This window comes from Zonotrichia leucophrys, chromosome 9 (assembly GCF_028769735.1).
Source record: "Zonotrichia leucophrys gambelii isolate GWCS_2022_RI chromosome 9, RI_Zleu_2.0, whole genome shotgun sequence".
Classification (NCBI taxonomy): Eukaryota; Metazoa; Chordata; class Aves; order Passeriformes; family Passerellidae; genus Zonotrichia; species Zonotrichia leucophrys.
Genome location: NC_088179.1, coordinates 3,955,061 through 3,979,314, shown reverse-complemented (window position 1 = coordinate 3,979,314; position 24,254 = coordinate 3,955,061). Strand labels below are relative to the sequence as shown.

The following is a 24,254-nucleotide window of genomic DNA, read 5'->3' as shown; positions in this document are numbered from 1 at the left end:
GGGGCCGGGGGGCCGTACCGATCTCGCAGTGCTTGCCGGTGAAGCGGTAGGGGCAGGAGCAGTGGTACTCGCCGTCCGCCTCCCTGCAGGTGCCCCCGTTGCGGCAGGGCCCCGTGCTGCAGAGCCGAGGCTTGGCTGCAGAGAGAGCCCAGAGCGGGGTCACCCACAGCTGCTGCCCCACACCAGCACCCAGCAGCCCTCCTGAGGGAAGCCTGACTGCATCCCGGGTCCTGCAACACCACAAAAACTACACTCGTGCAGATATGCTTGGGGCCAACTGGTGCATGATGCTGGGAGACAGCTGGCTGCTCCCGAGGGCAGAAGTTGTGGCATGTAAATAAAAACCACCAACACTGATGGTGTTGTAGAGGAAACAACTGATCTGCTGTTGCAGCTGTTGGGTGACAACATTCATTCAATCCCTCCCTCTACCCTGCAGGATGGGATGGGAAAACCTCCACCAACTTCCAGCTCTGCAAGCAACTGTTCATCTCCCAAGAAGGTCCAAGCCCTTCTCCCAACCTGTGCCAGGTGCTGGTGCCACAGGGGGCACTGTGGAGGTACCTTTCTCGCAGTGCATGCCCAGGAAGCCTTGAGGACACTCGCAGCTGTAGGAGTCCTCGTGAACCTTGCAGGAGCCCCCATTCAGGCAGGGCTCTGAGTCGCAGGGGGATGGCATCGCTGCAGAGCCAAGCACAGGGCACCACTGAGGACATGTGGCAGCTCCCCTTGAGGTGAGGCGAGGGTATCCCCACCCCAGGGCTGTTCCCACATCCCCGTGGGGTCTTACTGTGGTTGGTGCCATAGCTGGTGTGGCAGACACAGAGGTAGCTCCCGCCATACTCCATGCAGTACCCGCCGTCCGGGCACTGCGTGTTCATGTTGCACGGTGTCGTGGTGACTTCTGCAAACACATGGCAGTGCCAGCCTCTTTCAGTCGGTGGCAGGAGGACACCCACATGGAAACAGGAGTCTCCTAACTTTGCAGGGTCCAATGAGGCAGGACAGACCCTCTGGCACACACAGTGCAAATGGCAATGCCCAGCCTGGATGCTCAGTGAGCTTCAGCAAGGGAGCGCACAAAGGCCACGATTCCCTCCCCACCCATGGGAGCTGGGCTGAGGCAGAGGCTGGGAGAGGCACAGCTCCAAGGGAAGGAGCTGATGGAGGTGGAAGCACTGCCATCTCACCAGGTGACAATATTTCCAGGCTCAGATTCCGTGTGTGTCCCTGGCACTGTGCTAGGCCCAGGCATGGGCAGTGCCTCCTTGCTAACCCACAGGCTGACTCAAGCATCCCAGAGGGAATGAACACAGCAGGCAAGAAGCTTTCACCTACCGAATTCACAGAGCAGACCAAAAAACCCAGGAAGGCACTGGCAGACGGTGACATTCCCCTCCAGACAACTGCCTCCATTACGACACTCACAGCCCTCAGAGAGCTCTGCAAGACAGGAAACAGGAGCTTCCTGGGACCTCTCCTGCTTGTGGGCTTGGACAGAAGCCACTCACAGGGGAAGCTCAGGTGGGCAGCAGCCCTGAGGCCCTCAGACACACAGGCACAGCCTCCTCCAGGAGGACAGACCTGCTCAGTCCCAGAGCCCTGGAGAGGCTCTCTGGGGCTGCTGCTTCTCCCTCTCATGAGCATGAAGGCTCCCCTTGACATGCTGCACCCCATAGCAAGTCCCCTGGGCTGTACTCACGGTCTCGGCAGTCCTGTCCAGTGTAGCCCTCCTGGCACTCACAGACATAGCCCCTCTCAGTCTCCAGGCAGCTGCCTGCGTTCTGGCACGGCTGGGAGAGGCAGGCGCCGGGCACGCGGGGCCCACCTGTGGGGAATGGGGAGCCTGAGCTGGACAGCTCCAGTGTGGGGCTGGAATATCTCTGTCCTGGGCATCCTGCTGGAGGCTCCAGCACAGTCAAGCACAGAATCACAGAAATTCTAGGTTGGAAGAGACCTTTAAGATCATCGAGTCCAACCCATGTTCTAACACCTCAACTAGATCATAGCACCAAGTGCCACATCCAGTCTTTTTTTAAACTCTTCGAGGGATGGTGACTCTACCACCTCCCTGGGTAGATGATTCCAGTATTTGACCACTCTTTCTGTAAAATACTTCCTCCTTAATTCTACCCCGTATCTCCCTTGGTGCAGCTTGAGACTGTGTCCTCTTGTTCTGTCTGTTGTTGCCCGGAGAAAGAGACCGACCCCCAGCTCACCACAGCCACCCTTCAGGAAGCAGCCCTGCAGGAAGGTGTTCCCTCCTGGCAGCACCATGGCTGCTCTGCACATGCCACCCACCAGTGCCTATGACTGACAGAGCCCCTTTGCAGCCATGTGCCCATTGCTGCCCAGTGCCCCTGACTGCAGTGCCCGTGCCAGGCTGGTCGAGGCACAGCCTCACGCACCGTACTGGCAGTTGTTGCCGTAATAACCCGGGGAGCAGGTGCAGATGTAGCGGCCGGGGCGGATGTAGTTGCATGTCTGCCGGTTCTGGCAACTCCGGTCCTCGCAGGAAGATGAATCTGGTAAAGGGAAAGCAAGGCAGTGAGCAGGAGGAGAGCCTGGGCTTAGGAGAGGGCCATGATGGCCAGCAGAAGATGGGGGACACAGTCCCTGCCGTGGGACATGCTGGGGCACAGCACCTGTCTCGCAGCGCTGTCCCACAAAGGGCTCCAGGCACACACAGGTGTAGTTATTGACCAGGTCCATGCAGTGCCCGCCGTTCAGGCACGGGCTGGACTCACACTCGTTCACCTCTGCAAGGGGAGGCCAGGAAAGGTCATCAGGTCATGTGTGGGCACAGCCAGCTCACCTGGTGCCTCCTTCCCAGCCTGGATGGTGCTCAGGAGGGTGAAGGCGATGGACAGAAAAAATAGGGGCCACTGGCAGTTCCAAACATTCCCCTCCCAAAACTACATCCAGGAATGAAGCTGACTGGGAAGGAAGCTTGCCAAGGTATGAAACATCACCATCTCCATCCCATTCGTGTTTCTGTCACCCACCTGTTTGGCAGTCCTCCCCTGTGTACCCTGACTGGCACAAGCATTCTGCTGTCCTGTTCACCACCTGGCAACTCCCACCATTCTGGCACACCCTGTTCTCACATGGTGATTCTTCTGCAGAAGAACATCAGAAAAAGAGAGGCAGGGGTGTCAGCCTAGGTGCAGGATTAGCACATGGCACCCTCTACACGTGGTGATACCAGGCCTAGGCAGAGTATGGACTGGAGCCACCCATGCACCTTCTGTCAGGAGACAGCGGCCATGTCCCCAGTCATGACTGTCCCCAAAACCTGTCCTCAGGCAGCTCAGCTCTTTCACCCCACCACACCTCCTGGAAGTCAGTGTGCTCTGCTGGGCATTTCTCCCTCCCTTCCTCCCCCACAAGTCAACTCCCTTCTCGCCTTTTCCACTGGCGCGGCCGCTTGCTGGGAGCCAAAAGCTTTGGCGGCACTTCCAGTGGCAGGCAGAGGCCAGCACTGGGGGAAACCTGTAACCACAGCCCTGCCAGGGACTGGGAGGGTCTCCCCTGGCTTTGAAGAGCTTGGGACCAGAGCATCACCTGCAAAAGCAGGGCCTGCAAGGCTTGTTTGAGCACTGGCTGCCAGCTTTTCTGGCTAAGGGAGTGGTGGTGGAAGAGTGCTGGCAGCAGTGCTGAGCACAGCCCTCAGAAGAGTCAGCAGAAGGAAAGGCTCGTGGCCAGAGAAAAGTTTCTTTTGCCTGAAGCAAGCTGCAATCCAAATTGGCTGTCACAAACTGCTAGAGCCCAGCAGCTACTGCAGGAGCCCTGGTCTGAAGAGCCCTCCCAAGGGCAGAAGTGCCCCCAAGCCTGAGGTCTCTGCTTTTCAAGTGCCTCACTGCTCACCAGTCTCACAGCTGTTGCCTCTGAAGCCTGGTGGGCACCTGCAGGTGAACCTGCCAGCACCGTTGAGGCAGGTGGCTCCGTTCTGACATGGCTGGGAGAGGCACTCATCCACATCTGAAACACAGCCCCGGGTGGGGACAGGAGCTCAGGGCGGGGACAGACAGACTGCCAGCACGCAGCAGTGACACTGAGAGCTAGACCTGCTCCCTGCAGCAAAGTGCTCACCAACATGGCACCTCTTCCCAGTAAAGCCGGCCAGGCAGGAGCAGGTGTAGGAGGGGTTCCCCGTGATGCAGTCCTCGATACACTTCCCCCCATTCAGGCAGGGCCGCAGTGTCAGGCACACAGAGGCTGTGGGAACAGGCAGTGACCCCCTGTCACCCCACCCTGGCAGGGCTCACCTGCCACCTTCCAGCCACACCAGTGCCAGGGCCTCTCCCTGCACCCGCCCGGCTCCCTGGGGTGCTTGGGGAGCCCGTGGGGCTGCCTGCCTGATGGTGGGGCAGGGGCTGCTCCTTGCGGGCTCCCCTGGGACAGGGGGCAGTTTCACTCCTCCTGTGCAAGGGGGAGAGGCTGCACAGGTCTGCAGCCTGGCTGGGGAGAGGTCTGCTCCATGGCTGAGGGGACATGAACATGCCCTCACTTATCACTCAGGGCAGAGGGAAAGGGGACGGGGAGAGCCCACGTACAGAAAATCCACCGATAACGCAAGACACACAGATCACGAGTGGGAAACACGGCCAGGGGGAAGTGGGGATGAGGAACTGGAGACCAACAGCTCTGTGGGGGACATGCCAGGACCCCCAGAGTGGAGAGCATGGACCAGGCCCTGGCAACCTAACCCCACATGGCAGGCTGGCATTCAGCAGCCCTCCATTTGGCTCAGCCCAGCATACCAGGACTGATGGACATATGCTCCCCCCAAGGGTGCTGGTCCCTCATGCCCTGCCTGGCAGTGGGCTGGCAGGGGCCCAGCTGTGCACACCACCTCCTCCCCAGCCTCCCTCATCACTCCCCACAGGCTTCTTTAAACTAAGAACTCTTCCTCCCTTTCCCATTTGCTCTCCCAGCCGTTCCCAGCCCCAGGGCAACCACAAGGTGCCATGCCCAACCACAGCTGGTGCTGAAGACAGTCCCCACATAGCTGCCTCCCCTCCCTCCCCAAAGCCCTTCCAGACATCTCTTCCACCCCGCGGAGGTGGGGGTTGAGGCAGGGAAAGATGGGGCTGGAGAACAGTGTGGGGTTGGGTTGGGAGTTAAGTAAACCTAACTGCTGTCCTCTTACTTGTATTGCTGCAGCCCCCCACTTGCACCTGGGCATCATCGATTCTGAACACCCAGCGCCCGGGGATACCCACATTTGTCGTCATCTCCACGTCAGCGATGTCATCGGTGCGGGATCCGGGGATGTTGAAGTAGCGCTTTCCATCACCGGCGTTAAAACCTGCCTGGAAGGACAAAGGCACAGAGTAAAGAGACATCACTAATGCATGGGAAAGGCAGCTGGAGCAACAGGATTCATCTCTCCTGTCACATGGCACCACTGGTGGCACCACTCAGACCAACTTTCCCTTTCCACAGGCCAGCGCTCAGTCCTGTTCACATGACAGGACAACAGGGTGAAGTGAACACTTGGCCTGCTCAGTCCCCTCCTGGCAATTCAAATCCCATTTCCTTCCTCTCCACCTGCAGCATCCTGCCTGCTGCAGGCTGGCAAGCAGGGAGCCAAGCACGGATCAACTGTCGGTAAATTCACACATCCAAGTGGGCACTGGGGTTTTTGTGGGTGTGGGTGTTGGCTTTTTTCCCCTTTAACACAACAACACACACAGGGATGAAATAAAACTACAAGCAAAAGCTGTGCTAGCAGTGACAGCTGCTCTTAAAGGCTGAGGTTAGGAAGGAAAAGGGACTGTGAAGCAGCAGCCAAGGCAAAGATCTGTGGTTTTGGGATAACAAAGCCCCCTGTATGGTCTCAGCTTTGGGAGCCAGAGCACACACAGATATTTAAGAACTCTGAAGAAGAAAAAACAAAAAACAAGCAGGGGGAGATTTTCCACCTCCAAGAAACCCAAACAGGAGCCACGAGCTCTCAAGGTGGATGTGCTACCCAGGCACCACATTTGCCACTTACCTGTGCTGCGATGCCACCGAGCCCAGCAAAGTCCCCCCCACTGCTGGCGTGCATACCCGTGGTCCAGGTGATGGACTCATAGTTAAAGATGGTGAAGGAAAGCTTGCCATCCGTGATGAGCACAATCTGGAAAGTGTTTACCTGCAGCAGGGAGGGGAGGAAAGCAGTGAGGGACGATGAACCAGTCCTAAAATAAAGTGACAGAAATTGCTTTCAGCAAAGGGATGTTTCCTTCAACCCCAGTCCTCCTCTATGAGCAAGGGCATTAGAGTTTAGTTATTTTTATTTCTAACTTGTTGTGATTCTGAGCTAGAACAGCTCACTTCTCATCTCAGAGGAATGGGAAAAATGGGGGAAAACATGATATTGAGCATCTGGAAAGGCAAAAGGTGCCTCACTTTTGCCCAAGAAGGCTGATGATGTAAAGCCTCCACATGGCACAAAAAGAGGAGGGTTTGGTATTGCTAGCCCACTATTGCTCTGTCACAGCAAGGTATGGTGATGGAGACATCATGGCCAACATGGCCAACATCATGGCCAGCAGAGCTCTGCTGACAGCTCTGTGCCAAGTGGAAGGTCTGGCAGCACACTGAAGGCACACAGGTGGGGTGGCTGCCTTGCCTCAGCTACTCACTGGTGAAAATGAGTTGCCCCCGAAGAAGGTGACTCGGTACCAGGTTGCAATGAAGACCCACTGTGCAGAAAACTCTGGGAACTCGGGGAAATACTGGGCAATGTCCCTGCTGGCTCTGTCCAAGATGGGCTGCTCGGTGCTCTCTCGGTAATATATTTCACCTGCCCGCCGATTGTCCACATCTGCCCAGAAAGCAGCAACCACACGCCGGTCCTTGGAGATGGGGAAGGCCACTGGTGTGAACTGGGACACCTCCTTCAGGAACGAGATGATCCCGTTGTTGTTTACCTGCAGAGAGCAAGGGAAAGAAACGGGTGGCCACAGTTGACTCCTGCTGCCAGCAGGAATCCATGTTTTAGAGGTGCTTTCCATTTCATCTTTCTCTCCCCCTCCCCTTTCCACAAATATTGGAGCGCTTCCCCTTCCTGTCCTTAGAAGCCGAGACGTGCCTGAGCACCCACAACAGCCCCATCCCCCGGCCCAGCCTCCTGCTCGCTGGAGCGCGGCTGCGGCCGCTGCCCGAACAAACCCAGCCCTGTTCTCCGGGCCAGGGGAGGGGAACAGCTGCACAAACTGCAGGAGCCTGTGCATAAAACAAACAGTGCCCGGTGCGTGGGGCCAGCTCACAGCACCGCTCTTGGCAGGGGACAGGCTCCCAGGCAGCCCAGGGGGCTGGACCCTGCTGCAGGGGGGCTGCGGGCACTGGCCCAGGGTGGGAGGAGCCCCGCTCCATCCTGCCGCCCGCCCACCGGCAGGCACAGCACTCCGGGTGAGCCAAGGGGCTCCTGGTCACCTGGGGACCAAGTGCCACCACCCCGCGCAAAGCTGCTCTCGTTAAAGTGGGGGATGGCAGACCCCCAGGGTGAGATAATTCAAGCTGTTCCTCAGCACTAACTAATTGGGGCAATTAGGGTTCTGGGATGCATGGCAGAGGCAGCCTGAGCCCAGGGAAGGAAACTGGAGCTAGTGGATGTTGCTGCCTGGAGTGCTACCTCCCAACTTGGGGATGCAGTGGGAATGAGGAAGGTGAAGAAACCCCCTGCCTGCCTGAACAGGGATCACAGGGAAATGCTCTCACCCTGAGCTCCCAAATTCCCTGGAGGTGACCCTGCCACAGTGCCATGGCTGGCAGTCCAGTCAGCTCCAAGCCACTCTGCTCCCCAGCCCACAGCGACCGTGGGACAGGCAGGAACACAGAGACTCCAGCCAAGCTCTCCAGGCAGGATGGAAAAGGGGCCTGGTGCAGGCAAGAGGCTCTCAACTGGAGAGAGCAGCTCTGGCACGCAGGCAGGCAGTGGTGTCACACTCGTGTGCCAAAGAGGAGCTGGGAGCCAGCATCCCCAGGAGCCATGTGGAAGCCAGAATGCCTTCACCCCAGCTGCCAGCACACCCACACGGGGGGGCTGAGCTGTGCTGGCCTTGTGCAGTCCCTGGGGGAGCTCCCCAGTGCCTGAGCAGGGTTCACAGCCCCTCCATTTGAGCACAGGGCAGTCCTTACTGTGACTAAGGGAAAGAGGATTCTGTTTTCCCAAAGCCTCTGTAACCCCACTGTGTCCGCAGAGGAACATTCTTCCCTTGATTAAAGCAAGATGGGAGAGAACCAGAGCCAAGAAGGGCTTTTTTTGTTGTTGCTGGTTTTTGTGAAGGAGGAGGGGGGTGGTTGGAGGCAGCCCTTGAGAACAGAGGTTTCCAGGTGAACTCAGCCCTGTGCCAGTCCCCCTGGACAGCAGCTCCCTGGGGAGGAGGGCTCCTGCAACATGAATTTCTGTGCTGGGGGCAGGCAAGCTGGCCCTGCAGAGCTGTGGGGTTTTAGCTCAGGGAAAGGGGATACACTGTCCTCTGATCCCTGCAGCCCCTCCAAGATCTACAGCTACACTGTGGATCCTCTATGGTACAACCATCATGTCACCTGGCTTCTCCCAGCCCCTTCTATCCTCCCACAGTGGCTCAAGCCCCAAGCCTGGATCCCTCCTCCCCGATGGCAGGGCTGGTGCTTTGATCAGGGGAAAAACACAACCAGGTAGGACCAAGGACCCCCTGTGCAGCCAAGGCAGTGGAATGGTACATGAGCCCAGCTCTGGGATGGCATCAAGGCAATGCTCAGCCCTCTCCTCTGCCACCTGGGTCTGGGTCATCATTAAGCCCAGAGCAAACTGGGGAGATGGGATCAGGATGCTGAAGGATTCACTGTGCCAGACGGAAACTGGATGGGGAGCCCAAATCTCACTTCTGGATGCAAGACAGCACCACCCAAAAGACTCCACGGACAGCCAGGCACTTGGGCTTGCCCCTCTGGCCACAGGGGACACGATGGGCCAGGCATGATTCGAGTTCTTTGGCCACAGACCCCTCCTGGTGGCTTAGGGGTTGCAAGGGAGCGTGTCACCAACAGTCCTAGTAGGCGTAGGGAAAAGCAAGGGAATCAGATGTGCCGAGTGGGCAGCCCAAAGTGCAGCTGTCTTTATTCTACATCACACCCAGAGCCCCACCAACACCCCTTTGCCAGGGGCCACCACTCCAAGGCTGCAGCACACCAGCTCTGGGCTCCTGCCCACCAGATGTGCCCAGCTCCCTGCTGCCGGGATCCCCCAGCATGTCACCCAGCCAGTGCCACAAGCTGTGGGCACACAGGGAATGGCTCCCCACCGTGGGTGAGCATTCCCAAGGCACTGGGGCCAGGATCCTGCCTGGGGACCCCCACACTGACCCAAACCCACCGCACCATCCCCGGCACACCGCTGAGGCTCCCAGTGAAGGGGGACCACCTGATGGCCCCCAAGGAAACTCGGATTCATCCAAGCACGACAGGAAAGAGGAGAGAAGAGGAAGGGAAGAAGAAGAATGAAAAAGAAAAGAGAGAATTAGAGGGAGGGAAAAAGAAGGAATAGTGGGAATTACTCACATAGAGGCCGGTGTGCCCCGCACCGAAGAAGGGGAAGGGGATGGAGAGGGGCCGGAGCTCGGAGCCACCATCGTCCTGCTTCCGCGTGGCGGCGTCGCCCTGGGCCGGCCCGAAGGGGTAGAAGTCGCCGAGCGGCACCTCCGCAGCGGCCCTCAGGCACCAGCCCAGTGCCACCAGCACGGCCCAGCCTGCCAGGACCTGCATGGCCGCCGGCACCGCCGCTCGCCTCTCACGGCGGCACCAGCCACGGAAGCATGGCGGGGGCGGGGCAGGGCGGGGCGGGGCGGGGCAGGACGCCCGCGGAGGGGGACGGGGAGGGCGGTGGCTGATGTTGCTGCCCGTAGCCGGGCGCTGTGAGCCGGGAGCGGGGAGCCCGGAGCGATCCCCTCAGCGCCGCCCGGAGCAGAGGCCCCTCAGCCCCACAGCGCTCCGAGCGCCCTCACCCTGCCGGCCACGCCCCCGCGCCTCATTTGCATAAACAGGGTGTGACCGACCAATGGGCGCGCGGCGCGCGGGGGCGGGGCTCAGGGGCGGGGCCATGGGGGGCTCCCCGAGGAGCGCGAGCGGCCCGGGGTCCCCCCCTTGTCCCCACCCCAAAACACGCGTGGGGACAGAGATATCCCTACCCCGTGCCCAACCGCTCCCCCAGCCTCCCCGACCCATTAAAACACAAAACTGCATGAGAAAAAAAAAATGAAAAAAAAATGGATCATTTTCCTTTTCTCCCTGTTTTTTTGGCTTTTTTTTTCTCCTCCCCCCCCACCCCCCCGTTCTCCTTTTTTTCTTTTTTTTTTTCAGGTGCTAAAAATATTATCAGGAAATTCTTTTCAGGAATGCCGTGTTTTAGGTTACGCTCCAGGCTCAAGGGCTTCTTTGTCTTTGCTGGAGGAAAAAAAAAAAAAAAAGAGAAGCAAAACAAACACACCCACCCTACATTTATTATCGGGAAATGGTTTGACTGGGAGAGGCTGAGCTCCCAGGAAAGGATAGGGCTACTCCCAGGGAAGCCCCACTAAGAGCAGCAGTGGTTCTGAATAATTATCAGCTCATTATGGGTTGATAATTGTGCCACAACTCAAAGCTGGATCCCAAAGTCAGCCTGACTCCTGGAATGCCAGAGCATCCACCAGTGGTCCAGGCAACCCTATCTGAGCCCTACTGCTGATCCCAGAGAGCTGACCCTATCACTTTAAAAATCTCTTGGAAGAAAATGTTAAAAGAAAAGGAGAAAAAAAAAAAAAAAGAGAGAGAGAGAGAGAGAGGGAGAGAAATCCAAAATAAATAAGCAGCCACATCCGGATTTCTCCCCTAGGACGCTAATAAAGGTTTTATGGGTTTGATATGAATTACCCTCCCTGGCCATTCATGGCTGATTTTCTGGAAGGCATTAGGCTGCACAGCCCAGTCCCAGTGGGATGCAGGGGGGCACTGCCATCCTCCCTGGTTGAAGTGGGGTGCCATGGGGGCACTGCCATCCTCCCCCATGCCAGTCTGTGGCTCTGCCAAGCTCTTCTCTTTATGGTGGTGACTGCAGGGCCATCTTCTGGCTGTCACCACCTACCACCTCACACCCACCAGAGTGAGCCCTGTGCTCCCAAATCTCATCTCCTGACAGGTCTGCCACAAGCTCAGCTCCCAAGGAACACAGGGATGTTGTGGCAGGACCTGCCCCTCCTCCAGGACCAACCCCACAGGGCCATCCTGGCCTTCTCCTGGTGGGTTTTCCCTCAAGAGAGGGGAAGGGATTTTCTTCCAGGCAGGCTTTGCACAGGAAAGCATCCCCACATCCCCCCCGTGTTGCCCAGCCCAGCTCCCCGGGATGTTAAATTGGAAGCAGTAAATGGAGCAGGGAGAACAGCTGTGGGCCCCAGCTGCAGACATTTCCTCTGGGCCTGGAGCTGGAGCCAGTGCAAAGCTGGGCTCTGTGCTGAGAGTGCTGGGGGGAGCGTGGGGGAAAGCAGCAGCCCTTTATTCTGCACAGCATCTGGCCAAGCCCTGTGCTCCACCACCCACCCCATCTCCAGCACAGATGCCCCTTTCTGGCACCTCCTTCATGGTGTCCAGCCCTCTGATGGCCACCAAAACAGGGCCAGGATCTGCCCCACCCATCCCAATGGGGCTTTGGTGAGGCTGTGTGCAGGTCCCAGGGGTATCCTGGACTCTCCTGGAGATGCTCTCCGGTGAAGAACCACCTCCAGGAGGGAGAGATGGAGACAGAGATCCTTCCACTGACCCCAAGGCTGTCTCTCCCTGGCATCCCCATTTCAGGGCTGCCCCAAACCCACAAGGAGTCACCCCCTGGTTTCTCCCAGCCCCAGTACCTCCCACAAAAGGCAGCCCTGGAAAAAAACCACAGGGAAAGAGCACAAACCCTGCCCAGCCCCAGCCCGTGCTGGGGACAGGACATGTGGAGGGGGCCTGGGGAGCTGTTAATGATCCAGAGCGCGTTCAGCACGGATCACTCAGGCAGAGGGGACTGCAGGTCAGCACATGGTTTGGATTTGGCTCTCCCCTCCCTCCCAGCTAATTGGGCCGAGCCCAGAGAGCGTTCCCTGCGGATGCCAAACACGTGTGTGGCACAAGCATCACCTCCTGTGGGGGGGGAACGACTCCTGGGAGCTCCTTCCCCAGGGTGGGAGAGGCACCAGGCGGAGCAGGGAGGTGTGTGGGTGTTGGAGGGGAGCTGGGCTTCGGTGAAAGGGTTTGAACTCGCTGCCTGGCCCAGGCTCAAAGAATGCAGCAGCGCAGATCACATGCACGGCTGTGGGTGGTGGGAAGGGGCTGGAGGGCAGCCAGGAGGATGGAGGTTACTGCAACACCCAGCTCCCACTCCCCCAAACCCCCAGCAACGCCTGCTCCACCCCACAGGGCAGGAACAGGGGGGGATCTCTTCCCCTGTCCCCTTTGTCCCCTCCTCCTGCCACCCTGGGACCCCTCTGAGCCCTGGGCAGCTGGTGGCCATGTGTCATCTGAGCTCTGGTGGCAGGGATGCCGCTGGTGTGTCCCCTCCCTGCTCCTAGGGCGGTCCCAGATGAGCAGAAGGACATGGGGGGTCCCAGGTTCCAAGTTCTGCTCCCCAGGGCTGTTCTGCTCTCCAGGGCTGTTCCCTGGGGGGACACGGTGCCCATGGGACACAGCAAAGGAGTGGTGGCTCTGCCAGTCACTGCTGACACCAGCACAGATGGGGAGTGCAACCCCTGAGATGGACACAAATCCTCTCCCCTGGGGCAAGCCCTGGCCCAAGGCTTTTTCCCACCACTGCAAATCCCAGGGTTTGGAATGCTGAGGGTGCTGCTGGCTCTGAGGATGCAAATCCCAGGTTCTGGAATGCTGAGGGTGCTGCTGGCTCTGGAGGGATGGGGATGCAAATCCCAGGTTCTGGAATGCTGAGGGTGCTGCTGGCTCTGGAGGGATGGGGATGCACATCCCAGGGTTTGGAATGCTGAGGGTGCTGCTGGCTCTGGAGGGATGGGGATGCAATTCCCAGGGTTTGGAATGCTGAGGGTGCTGCTGGCTCTGGAGGGATGGGGATGCACATCCCAGGGTTTGGAATGCTGAGGGTGCTGCTGGCTCTGGAGGGATGGGGATGCAAATCCCAGGGATCCCAGGGTCACCCTGCCAGCTCAGCTGTCCCTCTGCCACTCCCCACAGAGCCCCTGGCCTCAGGGAGGGACAGGGACACAGCACTTCACCCAAGGATAGCCCTGTCCTGGGGCAGCCCCAGTGCAGGGAACGGTGCCAAAACCAGGACACGAGGCTGAAACCAGAGCCTGGTGAAGCCCTGTCCTGGCTGAGGCTCCTGCAGCTGGGTTAATGAAGTGAAAGCCACCCCAGCAGCAGTTCTAATGAAGATTTCAAGCCTGTTGTGAAGCCACATTGGCAAGGGTGGCACCACACAGGGCTGGGGCTGGCCACAGGCACCTCCAGCACAGCATTGGGAAGCAATGTCAGCTTTCCCAAGCCAGCTGAAAGCTCCTCGGATGTTCTGCTGCTTTGATTATTTGACAGGCCATGTTTTTTAAATTATTCTTGTGTAAATATTTACGCGTTTTTACAAGAACCATGCTTGGAGCAGCGGGCCTGCGGCAGATGCAGGGCCGGAGGGGAGGGGGCTGCACGATGCCTTGCTCCATCCCTCCTGCAGGTCAAACTGCCCCAAAACACTTCCAAAGACACAAAACTGCCCCAAAACACTTCCCACAGACACAAAACTGCCCCAAACACTTCCCACAGACACCCTGAGACACAAAACTGCCCCAAACACTGCACACAGACACAAAACTGCCCCAAACACTTCCCACAGACACAAAACTGCCCCAAACACTGCCCACAGACACAAAACTGCCCCAAACTGCCCCAAAACACTTCTCACAGATACCATGAGCCCCAAACTGCCCCAAAACACTTCCCACAGACACCCTGAGCCACAAAACTGCCCCAAAACACTTCCAAAAACACCCTGAGACACAAAACTGCCCCAAACACTTCCCACAGACACAAAACAGCCTCAAACTGCCCCAAACACTTCCAAAGACACAAAACTGCCCCAAACACTTCCCACAGACACCCTGAGACACAAAACTGTCCCAGACACTTCCCACAGACACAAAACTACCCCAAACTGCCCCAAAACACTGCCCACAGACACGCTGAGACACAAAACTGCCCCAAAACACTTCCTAGAGATACCCTGAGCCCCAAACTGCCCCAAACACTGCCCACAGACACAAAACTGCCCCAAACACTTCCCACAGACACAAAACTGCCCCAAAACACTGCCCACAGACACCCTGAGCCACAAACTGCCCCAAAACCCTGCCCACAGACACAAAACTGCCCCAAACACTTCCTACAGACACAAAACTGCCCCAAACACTTCCAAAGACACAAAACTGCCCCAAAACACTTCCCACAGACACCCTGAGCCACAAAAACCCCACTGGGCACCAAGGGCTGTTGGCAGGGTGGAGATCACTGCTCCATTGCCCCCTCCCACCTCAGCACTGCACCCCAGCCCACCCCAATCTCAGAGCAGATCAAATAAATACAAAAAAATCCCTTTTTTTGGTTTTTTTTTTTTTTTTTTTGGTTTTTTGGTTTTCTTGGTTTTTTTTTTATTTTTGTGGGGTTTTTTGTTGAGTTTTTTTTTTTTCCTTTTTTTTTTCTGGGGGTTTATCTGTCCCCAAAGCCCTCAGTTTGCAGGGATAGTGCTTCCTGGTGGGAACCCCGAGTGCCAGCCCTGTGCTGCTCCCCAGGATCGTGGCTGTGGATTTTGGGAAGGATGAGGGTGAGCTCCCCTCCCTCCCCCACGCACAGATGGGATCCACAAGCCAGCCTCGAGTTTTCCACCGAGCTCAGCAGAATTCCCCCAGAAGGTCAGTGACCAGAGAAAGGGATGATCCATCATTAAATAAATTGTTTTCATTTCCCAGGATAAAGGGGAGGAAAAGGGGAGGAGGGGAGGTGTTGTTGGATCAGGGCTGGAAAATAAAAGAGCACAAGAAGGCAGGAAAACCACCCCCTGCACTCCCTGCAGAGAGCAGCCCCAGCTCCTTCCCTGGGCCCTCACCAGAGTTTTACAGCCAAAGCTCTTAATGTGATTATAATAATTATTTCTTTCCTAGCAATCCCCTCTCCCCCTGCAGTTGTTGGTTTTTTTTTTTTTTTTTATATTTTAATAAACAGCCTATTTTGAAATGTCACTGGGGCAAGCCAAGACTCCAGCTGAGCCCTGGCCTGGAGGAAGGAGTAGGGCCAGGGGGAGCGTGTGAATGTGTGTGTGAGTGTGTGTGTGAATGTGTGTGAGTGTGTGTGTGAGTGTGTGTGAATGTGTGTTTGTGTGAATGTGTGTGAGTGTGTGTGAATGTGTGTGAGTGTGTGTGTGAGTGTGTGTGTGAATGTGTGTGTGTGTGAATGTGTGTCTGAGTGTGTGAGTGTGTGTGTGCGTGTGTGTGAATGTGTGTGAGTGTGAATGTGTGTCTGAGTGTGTGAGTGTGTGTGTGCGTGTGTGTGAATGTGTGTGAGTGTGTGTGTGTGTGTGTGTGTGTGAATGTGTGTGTGTGTGTGTGTGTGAATGTGTGTGTGTGTGTGAGTGTGTGTGTGTGTGTGTGTGAATGTGTGTGTGTGTGTGTGTGTGAATGTGTGTCTGAGTGTGTGAGTGTGTGAGTGTGTGTGTGTGTGAGTGTGTGTGTGCGCGTGTGTGTGAATGTGTGTGTGTGAATGTGTGTGTGTGAATGTGCGTGTGAATGTGTGTGTGTGTGCGTGTGAATGAGTGTGTGTGTGAGTTTGTGTGTGTGAATGTGTGTGTGAGTGTGTGTGTGTGTCTGTGTGAGTGTGTGTGTGTGTGAATGTGTGTCTGAGTGTGTGAGTGTGTGTGTATGTGTGTGTGAGTGTGTGAGTGTGTGTGTGTGTGCGTGTGTGTGAGTGTGTGTGTGAATGTGTGTGTGTGAGTGTGTGAGAATGTGTGTGTGAATGAGTGTGTGAGTATGAATGTGTGTGAGAATGTGTGTGAGTGCATGTGACTGTGTGGCTGTGTGTGTGAATGTGTGTGTGAATGCGTGTGAACATGTGTAAATGTGTTTGAATGTGTGAATGTGTGTGAGTGTAACTGTGTGAATGTGTGTGTGAGTGTGTGAGTGTATGTGAATGTGTGTGGCTGTGTGAGAGCGTGTGAATTGTGTGAACGGGTGTGTGCACGTGTGTGAGTGTGTGTGTGAGTGTGTGTGAATGTGTGTGAATGCATGTGATTGTGTGTGTGAATGTGTGAAAGTTTGTGAATGAGTGTGTGTGAGTGTGTGTGTGAGAGTGTGTGTGCGTGCGTGTTTGAATGTGTGTGAATGTGTGAATGTGTGATGTGAGTGTGTGTGTGTGACTGTGTGAGTGCGTGTGAATGCATGTGAATGCGTGTGAACGTGTGTAAATGTGTTTGACTGTGTGAGTGTGTGTGAGTGTAACTGTGTGCACGTGTGTGCAAGCATGCAGCCAGCGTGTGCCTGTGGGAGCGTGGGCACCACGGGGACACACCCCTGCAGCCTGCAAGCACAGCCAGACCCTGAAAACCCTGAAAACCCTGAGAACCCTGAAAACGCAGAGAACGTGCCCATGCCCCATGGAACAGCCTGGGGACCCTTCTCCCTCCCCCCCAGCCTGGGTGCCCCACCGAGCCCCCCCATCTCCCACCCCTCATCTCCCACCCCTCTGTGTGGTCCCCCCCAAGCCCCAGGGCCGAGCTTTGAAATCTGTTGAAAAGAGACCCTTTCTGCCAAAATAAACAGCCTGTCATGTTAAATTACTCTCTCTTCCTCTCTACCTTCCCTGCCTGTGTCCCCCCTCGCCGTCCCAGCTGTTATGCTGGGGGCTGTGCCCCTCTGGGGGCCTGTGGGGAGCAAAGTGCTGGGGCAGAGCATGACCCACCCCTCATCCCAGCTCCTTAACACATCTCAGCACCCCAAAATCCTTCTGCTGGGTGCTGATGGAGTCTTGCAGCAGTCACACTGCGCAGGGGGACACTGGGGGCTCCTTGCAGCTCCTGCCCACCTCTGCTGTGCCAGGTGCTCCCACACCCCCAGGTTTTTTCCCCTCTCTCTCTTGCTTGTACTTGCCCTTCAGCTCGGGGTTGTTTTCTCCCTCCCTGTTTCTAACAGATCAAAAATTCTTGGAGCTGCAAAATGCCAAGATGGAAACAGGGATTAGCTCATTCAGGCCAGACTCTGTGCCAGTAGCAGGGCACTTGCCACCACCAGCCTCTGGTGACTTGCCCAGACACTCTGCACTCCAGCCATGCCTTCCATAGCCTCACCTTCCCACCAGGAATATTTTCCTGCTGTTTTTGGGCCATCTTGGGCTGATTGTGGGGCTGAGTGCCCAGGTGCTGCCCCAGATGCCCAGCAGGTCACTCCCTGTGCTGCCTGTGGCTGGAAAATGCCCCTCCAGGGCCCCCTGCCTATCCTACGGGGGAGAGGAGGGAATGAGAAGGAGAGAGGAGGTGATAGAGGAAGGGGAAAGGAGAATGGGAAAGGAGAAAAACAGGGTGAAAACCAGGAAGGAGGGGAAGAAGAAGAAAGGAAGGGAAAGGCAGAAGAGGGAATGTGAAAGGGGAAAAGGGGGAAAAGGGGGAAAAGGGGGAAAGGGGGGAAAGGGGGGAAAAGGGGAAGGGGAAAAAGGGGAAAAGGGGGAAAAGGGGGAAAGGGGGAAAAGGGGAGAAAAGGGGGAAAAGGGGAAAAGGGAAAAGGGGAAAGGGGGAAAGGGGAAGGGGGAAAGGGGAAAAAGGGGAAAGGGGGAAAAGGGGGAAAGGGGGAAAAGGGGAAAAAGGGGGAAAAGGGGGAAAAGGGGGAAAAGGGGGAAAAGGGGGGAAAAGGGGAGAAAAGGGGGGAAAGGGGGAAAAGGGGGAAAAGGAGGAAAGGGGGAAAGGAGGAAAGGAGAAAAGGGGGGAAAAGGGGGGAAAAGGGGGAAAGGGGGAAAGGGGAAAGGGGAAAGGGGGAAGGGGAGGGAAAGGGGGGAAAGGGAAAAGGGGAAAAGGGAGGTAAAGGGGGGTAAAGGGGGGAAAGAGGGAAAGGGGAAAAGGGGGGAAAAAAGGGAAAAGGGGAGGTCCCAGCCTACAGGAAGTCAGCATTTGCAGCAGCAGCCTCTTGGCTGTGGCACCCAGAGGTTTGAAAAGTGCAGAGATGAGCCCAGGGGATCACATCACTCTAGCTCTTGCTGGTGCCAGGGCTCTGGCTGCAGGATGCCAGGGTCACCCTGTGACAAGGGGGCAGGGTTATCCCACTGGCACCAAGACATCTGGGGGCACCCCATGTTTCCCTGCCCTGCCCAGCCTTACCTTCCCACAGAACCACTCCTGGCCCTCAGCTCAGCTTCTGCATGGTGCCACAGCCTCCTCCAGCATTCCTGCCAGGTACTGACAGAAGGAATGTCCTGGATGCTGCTGAGGCAGGAGCTCCATCCGTGACAGAATGATACTCCATGGACACACAGCAACCCTGCCAGCAGTGAGCCATGCCCCAAGACCCTCAGAAAAGTGGTGGCCTGCATCTCTCTGCCCTCTTTTTGCCACACCAGGGCATGAGCAGTAATTTCCCTTGTCTGGCTTGGGTTCAGCACTCTTCAGGATGAGCCCAAGCCACTCTGATGGGGCTCTGCTGCTGCTTTTGGTCCCTCTCTGGGACACCACATGAGATGGGAGGAGCAGGCATGAGCCCATGGCACTCTCCCTTCCTTCCTTACAAGGGGTCCCTGTGATGGTGTTCATAGGGATCCGAGGATGAGGGAAGAGATGAGGATCTGACTCCATGTTTCAGAAGGCTTGATTTATTATTTTATAATATATATTATATTAAAACTATACTAAAAGAGTAGAAGAAAGGATTTCATCAGAAGGCTAGCTCAGAATAGAATAGCAAAGAATGATAACAAAGGTTTGTGGCTCGGCTCTGTGTCCAAGCCAGCTGGGCTGTGATTGGCCATTAATTAGAAACAACCACATGAGACCAATCACAGATGCACCTGTTGCATTCCACAGCAGCAGATAACCATTGTTTACATTTTGTTCCTGAGGCCTCTCAGCTTCTCAGGAGGAAAAATCCTAAGGAAAGGGTTTTCCATAAAAGATGTCTGTGACAGGCCCCGCCGCTCCCCACCCTCCCCACGCCGGCTTTGGGGTCCCAACCCCACTCTGTGCCCCCTCCCGGCTCGGTCCTCCCGCAGCCCGGTGGGGTCGCTGCTGGAGAGGGGCGCACCTGGGAGAGCCTGATGGAGCCTCATGGAATCTGATGGAGCTGAGCCCGGTGTTGACAGAGTCACACTGGGCCTGCAGGGCTGCTCTGGGCCCCGACAAGGCAGGCTCAGGGTCCTGCAGCCCTTCTGGGCTCCTGTGGGTGCCACACAGGGCGGGAAGGGCTGAGCTGTGCCCGGCCAGGACAGGGGGACAGTGGCTCCTTCAGCTGGCACTGCCTGGGAGAGGGTGCTGCCGGCACCCAGGCGGTGCCGAGGGCGGTGTGGGAGAGCACAGCGTTCTCCTGGCATGATCCACCCGCTGAGCACCCTCTGGAGTGCCGGGAGAGGGGACACGGTGTGACTCAATTCCCCACCCTGGGTTTGCCCTGTACCTGTCCCTGGGTGTCACCCAGCACTTGGTGCTTGTCACCACCCGGCCCTGCTTCCCTCTGCCCGCCCCAGCCCTGCCCTCCCCACCCACACAAACCCTTCCTGCTGCTGGAGCAGCGTAGATCAGTAGCAGAGCTGCCATGGAGGCCAGCCCTTCCCTCTGGCACAGCTACCTCGGCGTGATCCTGTCCCGCGAGAGGCAGCGCATGGAGCACTTCCAGCGGGCCGAGGACATCCTGCTCACCCTGCTGGAGAGCGTCCATGCCAGGGATCCTCGCTTCCTCGTGGACTACGCCAGGAACCTGGAGGCCTTTGAGTTCTCTGTCTGTGCCTCTGAGGACGCCGTGACTCTGGAGGTGCCGCTGCGCATTGACGGTGACACCCTGCGAGTGCTGGCACGCCGGAGCAGCCCGAAGCATCCTGCAGAGCTCAGCACCTGCTGCCTGGAACTCTGCTCTCCTAGGGCTGGTTTGGAGGACTGGACTGGTGCCGTGGATGGGATGGAGCACTGCCTGCTCCCAGGCAAAATCCTGCAGCACCTGAAAGAGCTCCTTGTTTCAGCCATCGTGCGCTGCCAACGCCTCTTCCTGCTGCAGCCAGGTGCGTACGCTGGCACGGTGCTTCCCAGGCAGGGGCTGCCTGCAGGGCCTGCCCAGCTCCCCAGCTTGGCAGTGATCCATCCCTCTGCAAACGTGCTGGGACCGATGTTCCTGGGCATGTGGCCCACCCAAAAGCTGCAGGGGCAGGTTAGCGAGCACCTTGCTGTGGGCTGGGATGGGCTCTGCCCCCAGCTGAGGAAGGGGAGATGCAAACTGTTCCCTGGTATCCCAGGGCATCAGAGTCATCCTCACCTGGGATGGATGGCACCCTCCCTTCTTGGTGGGTGCAGGGTCCACCCAGCCCAGGTAGGGTTTGCTCAAGGATTTGGTGGGCTTGGCTTACCCTCAGCACATTCTCCTCTCTGCCTCTCGGCCTCCAAGTGCCCCCTGTTCCCTGTTTGTAGAGTGAGCTGGACCAGGACCCTGGGGCATGGGTCTGGCCCTGTGAACACACAGCTGGCAGCAGTGTCCCTGGAAAGGACATGGTGGGAGGGGACCCTGGGAATTGCCCATAGCTGCTCCATAACCCTCTTCATGCATTTCCATCTCCCAGTGTGCTTCTTGAAGGAAAGCTCAGCCAGGGTGAAAGAGTGATGTGGGAGGACCAGTGGCTCTGAAAGTCTCTTAACCCAGTCCCAGCAGGTCCAGCATCCCCTCTTTCCTCCATGGCCAAGCCAGTGACCTTCACCTTCCTCCACCCCCACAAAGCAATGAACCTCTCCCGATCCATTTTTCTGGGACTGCTTTGCTTTTCTTGGCACTGCTCAGCCCCCCAGAAGCACAGCTCGGTTTGACTGCTGGAGACTTCCTGCTGTGCCTGACCCTGACCCCTGCCATGCCTCTTCCTGTAGAACCACCCCAGCACGGCTGGGAGAGGGATTTTACCGGGAACTGCACCCAGATGCAGCCCTGGGAAGGGCTGACTCCAGTGGGGTGGGACACGGCCACGGGTGCTGGTTCAGCCTGCGGGACCGGCTGTGCCAACCTGCTCACTGCTGCCAAACCCTCTGCATCCAGGTGACATCAGCGCTGAAAACCTGCGGGAGGATGCCCTGGAGCTCTCGCTGCTGATCCGCGGCAGCTGGAAGCCCGTTCGCTTTGACATCGTGCCGGTGGTGCGGAGGCAGCAGGAGCCGCTGCAGCTCCGGGGGCGGCGGAGCGGCCGGGGCTTCCCCGCGGGCAGCCTCAGCAGGGCCACGGAGGAGGCTCACTTTGTCCCTGCCTCCCCGCTCGGCTGGAGGTGAGAGGCTCGGCTGCGTGAGCAGAGGGGTGACCCTGCTCCAGGGATGGCCCCTGGCTGGCAGCACTGCTGGCTGGAGGCAAAAAGAGGGTGGGAAAGGATGGGGATGTGTCAGCAGGGGTTGAAGTCACCCCTTCGTGATGCCCAAACCTTCTTCTCTGTGCTGGAGGAAAAAAACCTCAGCCAACTTTCAGACAGCTCAGGGAAAGAGGGGGAATTCAACTGAAGGAGGCCCTGAAATGATCCACTGGAGCTGCACCATGTCTGTGCAGAGAGGGCAGCTCTCAAATCCCTGCTTGGGCTTCTGCCAGCAGCAGGGTGATGAGCTCCCTCCCAAGGTGGGCTGCAGGACAACACAGGGCTGGACTGACGTATCTGGGGCTGGGCAGCCAGCTGGACCAGTCCATGTCTATTTTGGGAACCAGGTGTTCCAGCGGGATGCCCAGCCTCCCATTGGGGACCAACCCAGCCTCCCCTCCCCACCACACACAGGGGAGAACAACCCCACTTCGCCCCACTCTTGATCCTCCTGGGAGGGCAGGAGCTGCTCAGCAATGGGAACACTGCTCTCTCCACACATCTCTCTCCACACCTCTGAGGTTCTGCTCTGCCAGAGCAAGCACAGGAGGTGGATCCAGCAGGATCCTGCAGATCCAAGATGCTGCATTGGCTGGGACCCCATGTGTGCCATGGAGGGATCCCTCTGCAGGCACGCTCCCCCCATCCTGGGAGCATGCAGGTCTTCCTGTCCCCTGCCAGCAGACCCCACTCTCTTCCTCCAGGTCCTCCACTCACCTTCCCCTCCTGAAGCTGCTGCGGGCAGTGGATTCCCTGCAGGGGCCCCGTGTGGACAGCCTGCGCCTGCTGGACCAGCTGCGGGAGCAGGACTGGGGGGGCCAGGCTGGGACAGGCCCTCTCACCTTCCAGCACCTCCAGGTGGGTTGGTTCTGCTGCTTGGGACCATGGCTCTCTGGGCAGGCAGAGCCAGGGCTGCTCCCCTGCACAGGCACCCACACACTGGGGGCTGCAGGGTTTGGGGTGCAGCAGCCCATGGCTGTGTCTGGGGAGGGTTTGTGCTGCTGCCAGCCGTGGTTAGAGGGCTTTGATTCTTCTTCCTTGGACTCCAGGAACTTCCAACTGCAGACACTTGGTGCATTCAGAGCTGGGGCTCTGCAGGGCATCATCCCCTGTGCCACACTGCCAGTGCTTGCAGGATGGCATCCCTGTGCCAGGCTGCCTGTGCCTGCAGGATGGCATCCCTGTGCCACACTGCCTGTGCCTGCAGGATGGCATCCCTGTGCCACACTGCCAGGGCCTGCCTGTGCCTGCAGGATGGCATCCCTGTGCCACACTGCCAGTGCCTGCAGGATGGCATCCCTGTGCCACATTGCCAGGCTGCCTGTGCCTACAGAATGGCATCCCTAGTGGCACAATCCAGGTGTGCCCTCCCTTTTGATGGCTCTCCAAGCCAAGGGTCAAGAATAATGTAAGGATGTTTTCTGCTTACAGGGTGGCTCCACTCCCAAAGAACCCAAATCCTGTGTAGTTTGCTTTGTGCTGCATTCTTTGATGTTTTGGGGGTGGTGGTTGTGTTGTTTGTTTGTTTGTTTTTTTTTTTAAGAAAAAGGGCAGATATATTTATATGGCCTTCAGAAAAGTATGATCTGATTTAGCCCCCATGGATTCAGCCCCACAAGTGGTTGCAGGGTGTGAAGGGACAGCTTTCCTGGGATCAGGCCTGATGCTGTGCTCCTCTCTCCCTCCCCACAGATGGTGTTGCTGTGGAGCACAGAGCTCTTTCCCTCCCCAGAGGACTGGCAGGACCTTGAGGGCTCTGTCTACAGGCTCCTGGTGATCCTCCTCCGCTGCCTGGCCACCCAGCACCTGCCCCACTTCCTGAACCCAGAGGAAAACCTCTTCCAAGGAGCTGCCCCAGACCTTGCCTCCCTCTACCACAAAGTGGAGAGCTTTGCCTGGGATCCCCAGCGCTTCCTCCGCTTCCATTTTGGCCTCCACGGGTTCAGTGGCAGCTGCCAGGCAGACAGGGAGACCAGAGCCCTCCTGCAGCTCCCCACCAGGGATGGCTCCTGCTGGGACACTGCCTACTTTGACATCCTGCTCAGCCAGGTAACCCCAGCCCTTCACCAGGAGCCACCTGGGCCAGGAAGCTTGGGATGAGCTGCAGTCTGAGCCCTCTGGGGGGCTGTGGAGGCTGTGGGAGGCTGGCAGTGCTGGCCATGGGGCTCAGGCAGAGTGGGGAGTCCTGTCCCCTCACTCCCCACCCACTTTAGTTCCAGGTGTTCCGGATCCAGGACAGCGCACGCCGCTCTGCAGCATCCCAGCTCCTCGCCAGGCTCCGCCAGGAAATCCCTCAGCAGAGCTGAGTGGGGCCTGCTGCTGCCCCATTGGGGGGGTCCCAGAACTCTGGGGGGGTGCAACGAGGGCTGCAGGGCCAGGGAACAGCGTGCTGCTGTGTCATTTTATTGAGGAAAGGTGCTACAGGGGAGAGAGCACACCTGCTGCAGCTGGAGAGGGGGCACAACAGTCCTGGTGGAGCTGGGGAGGGGGCACACACAGCCCCTGGTGGAGCTGGGGAGGGGGCATAGAAGCCCTGGTGGAGCTGGGGAGGTGGATCATACACAGAGACCCTAGACAGCCCCTCCTGGAGCTGGGCACTGGGTGCTGCATGGCACAGGACCTGGAGGGGATGGCTGCCATTCTGCACTGCAGGGTGAGGTGTTGGTGATGGGAGGGGAAGAACCCTGTGGTCAGACCCT

At 57.7% G+C, this 24,254-nt stretch overlaps 2 protein-coding genes across 6 annotated transcripts in view; one reads left to right on the top strand and one right to left on the bottom strand.

Moving 5' to 3' along the window:
* Nucleotides 1–19,858, bottom strand: part of SNED1 (sushi, nidogen and EGF like domains 1) — a 31,935-nt gene extending 12,077 nt beyond the window's left edge. For 2 of the 5 annotated variants that reach the window (XM_064721712.1, XM_064721715.1), the window contains exons 1-14: nt 9,538–9,845; nt 6,636–6,923; nt 6,002–6,142; nt 5,153–5,315; nt 4,093–4,218; nt 3,868–3,981; nt 3,006–3,119; nt 2,646–2,759; nt 2,409–2,525; nt 1,703–1,828; nt 1,339–1,443; nt 791–904; nt 565–681; nt 19–135 (exon numbers count right to left, since the gene is read on the bottom strand). In XM_064721712.1, the coding sequence (XP_064577782.1) occupies nt 19–135; nt 565–681; nt 791–904; nt 1,339–1,443; nt 1,703–1,828; nt 2,409–2,525; nt 2,646–2,759; nt 3,006–3,119; nt 3,868–3,981; nt 4,093–4,218; nt 5,153–5,315; nt 6,002–6,142; nt 6,636–6,923; nt 9,538–9,741 (1,960 nt within the window). In that variant the 5' untranslated portion in view covers nt 9,742–9,845. Of the gene's footprint in view, nt 1–18; nt 136–564; nt 682–790; nt 905–1,338; nt 1,444–1,702; nt 1,829–2,408; nt 2,526–2,645; nt 2,760–3,005; nt 3,120–3,867; nt 3,982–4,092; nt 4,219–5,152; nt 5,316–6,001; nt 6,189–6,635; nt 6,924–9,537; nt 9,846–19,811 lie in introns of those variants that run through there. The other 3 variants (XM_064721717.1, XM_064721714.1, XM_064721716.1) reach the window with 3 other exon arrangements.
* MAB21L4 (mab-21 like 4) lies at nt 19,776–23,978 on the top strand. Its single transcript, XM_064721720.1, has 5 exons — nt 19,776–20,238; nt 21,255–21,477; nt 22,260–22,413; nt 23,248–23,604; nt 23,769–23,978. Exons 1-5 carry the CDS (start codon nt 19,779–19,781, stop codon nt 23,859–23,861), a joined length of 1,287 nt encoding a protein of 428 aa, XP_064577790.1. The 5' UTR covers nt 19,776–19,778; the 3' UTR covers nt 23,862–23,978.
* Nucleotides 23,979–24,254: the final 276 nt, after the last annotated feature.

What these genes read in the sequence shown, in the direction of transcription:
- MAB21L4 (XM_064721720.1), top strand. Translation starts at nt 19,779, where the DNA reads ATGGAGGCCAGCCCTTCCCTCTGGCACAGCTACCTCGGCGTGATCCTG. An exon ending in GCCTCCCCGCTCGGCTGGAG is followed by an intron (nt 21,478 to 22,259) that starts GTGAGAGGCTCG and finishes CTCTTCCTCCAG; the next exon opens with GTCCTCCACTCACCTTCCCC. An exon ending in TCACCTTCCAGCACCTCCAG is followed by an intron (nt 22,414 to 23,247) that starts GTGGGTTGGTTC and finishes CCCTCCCCACAG; the next exon opens with ATGGTGTTGCTGTGGAGCAC.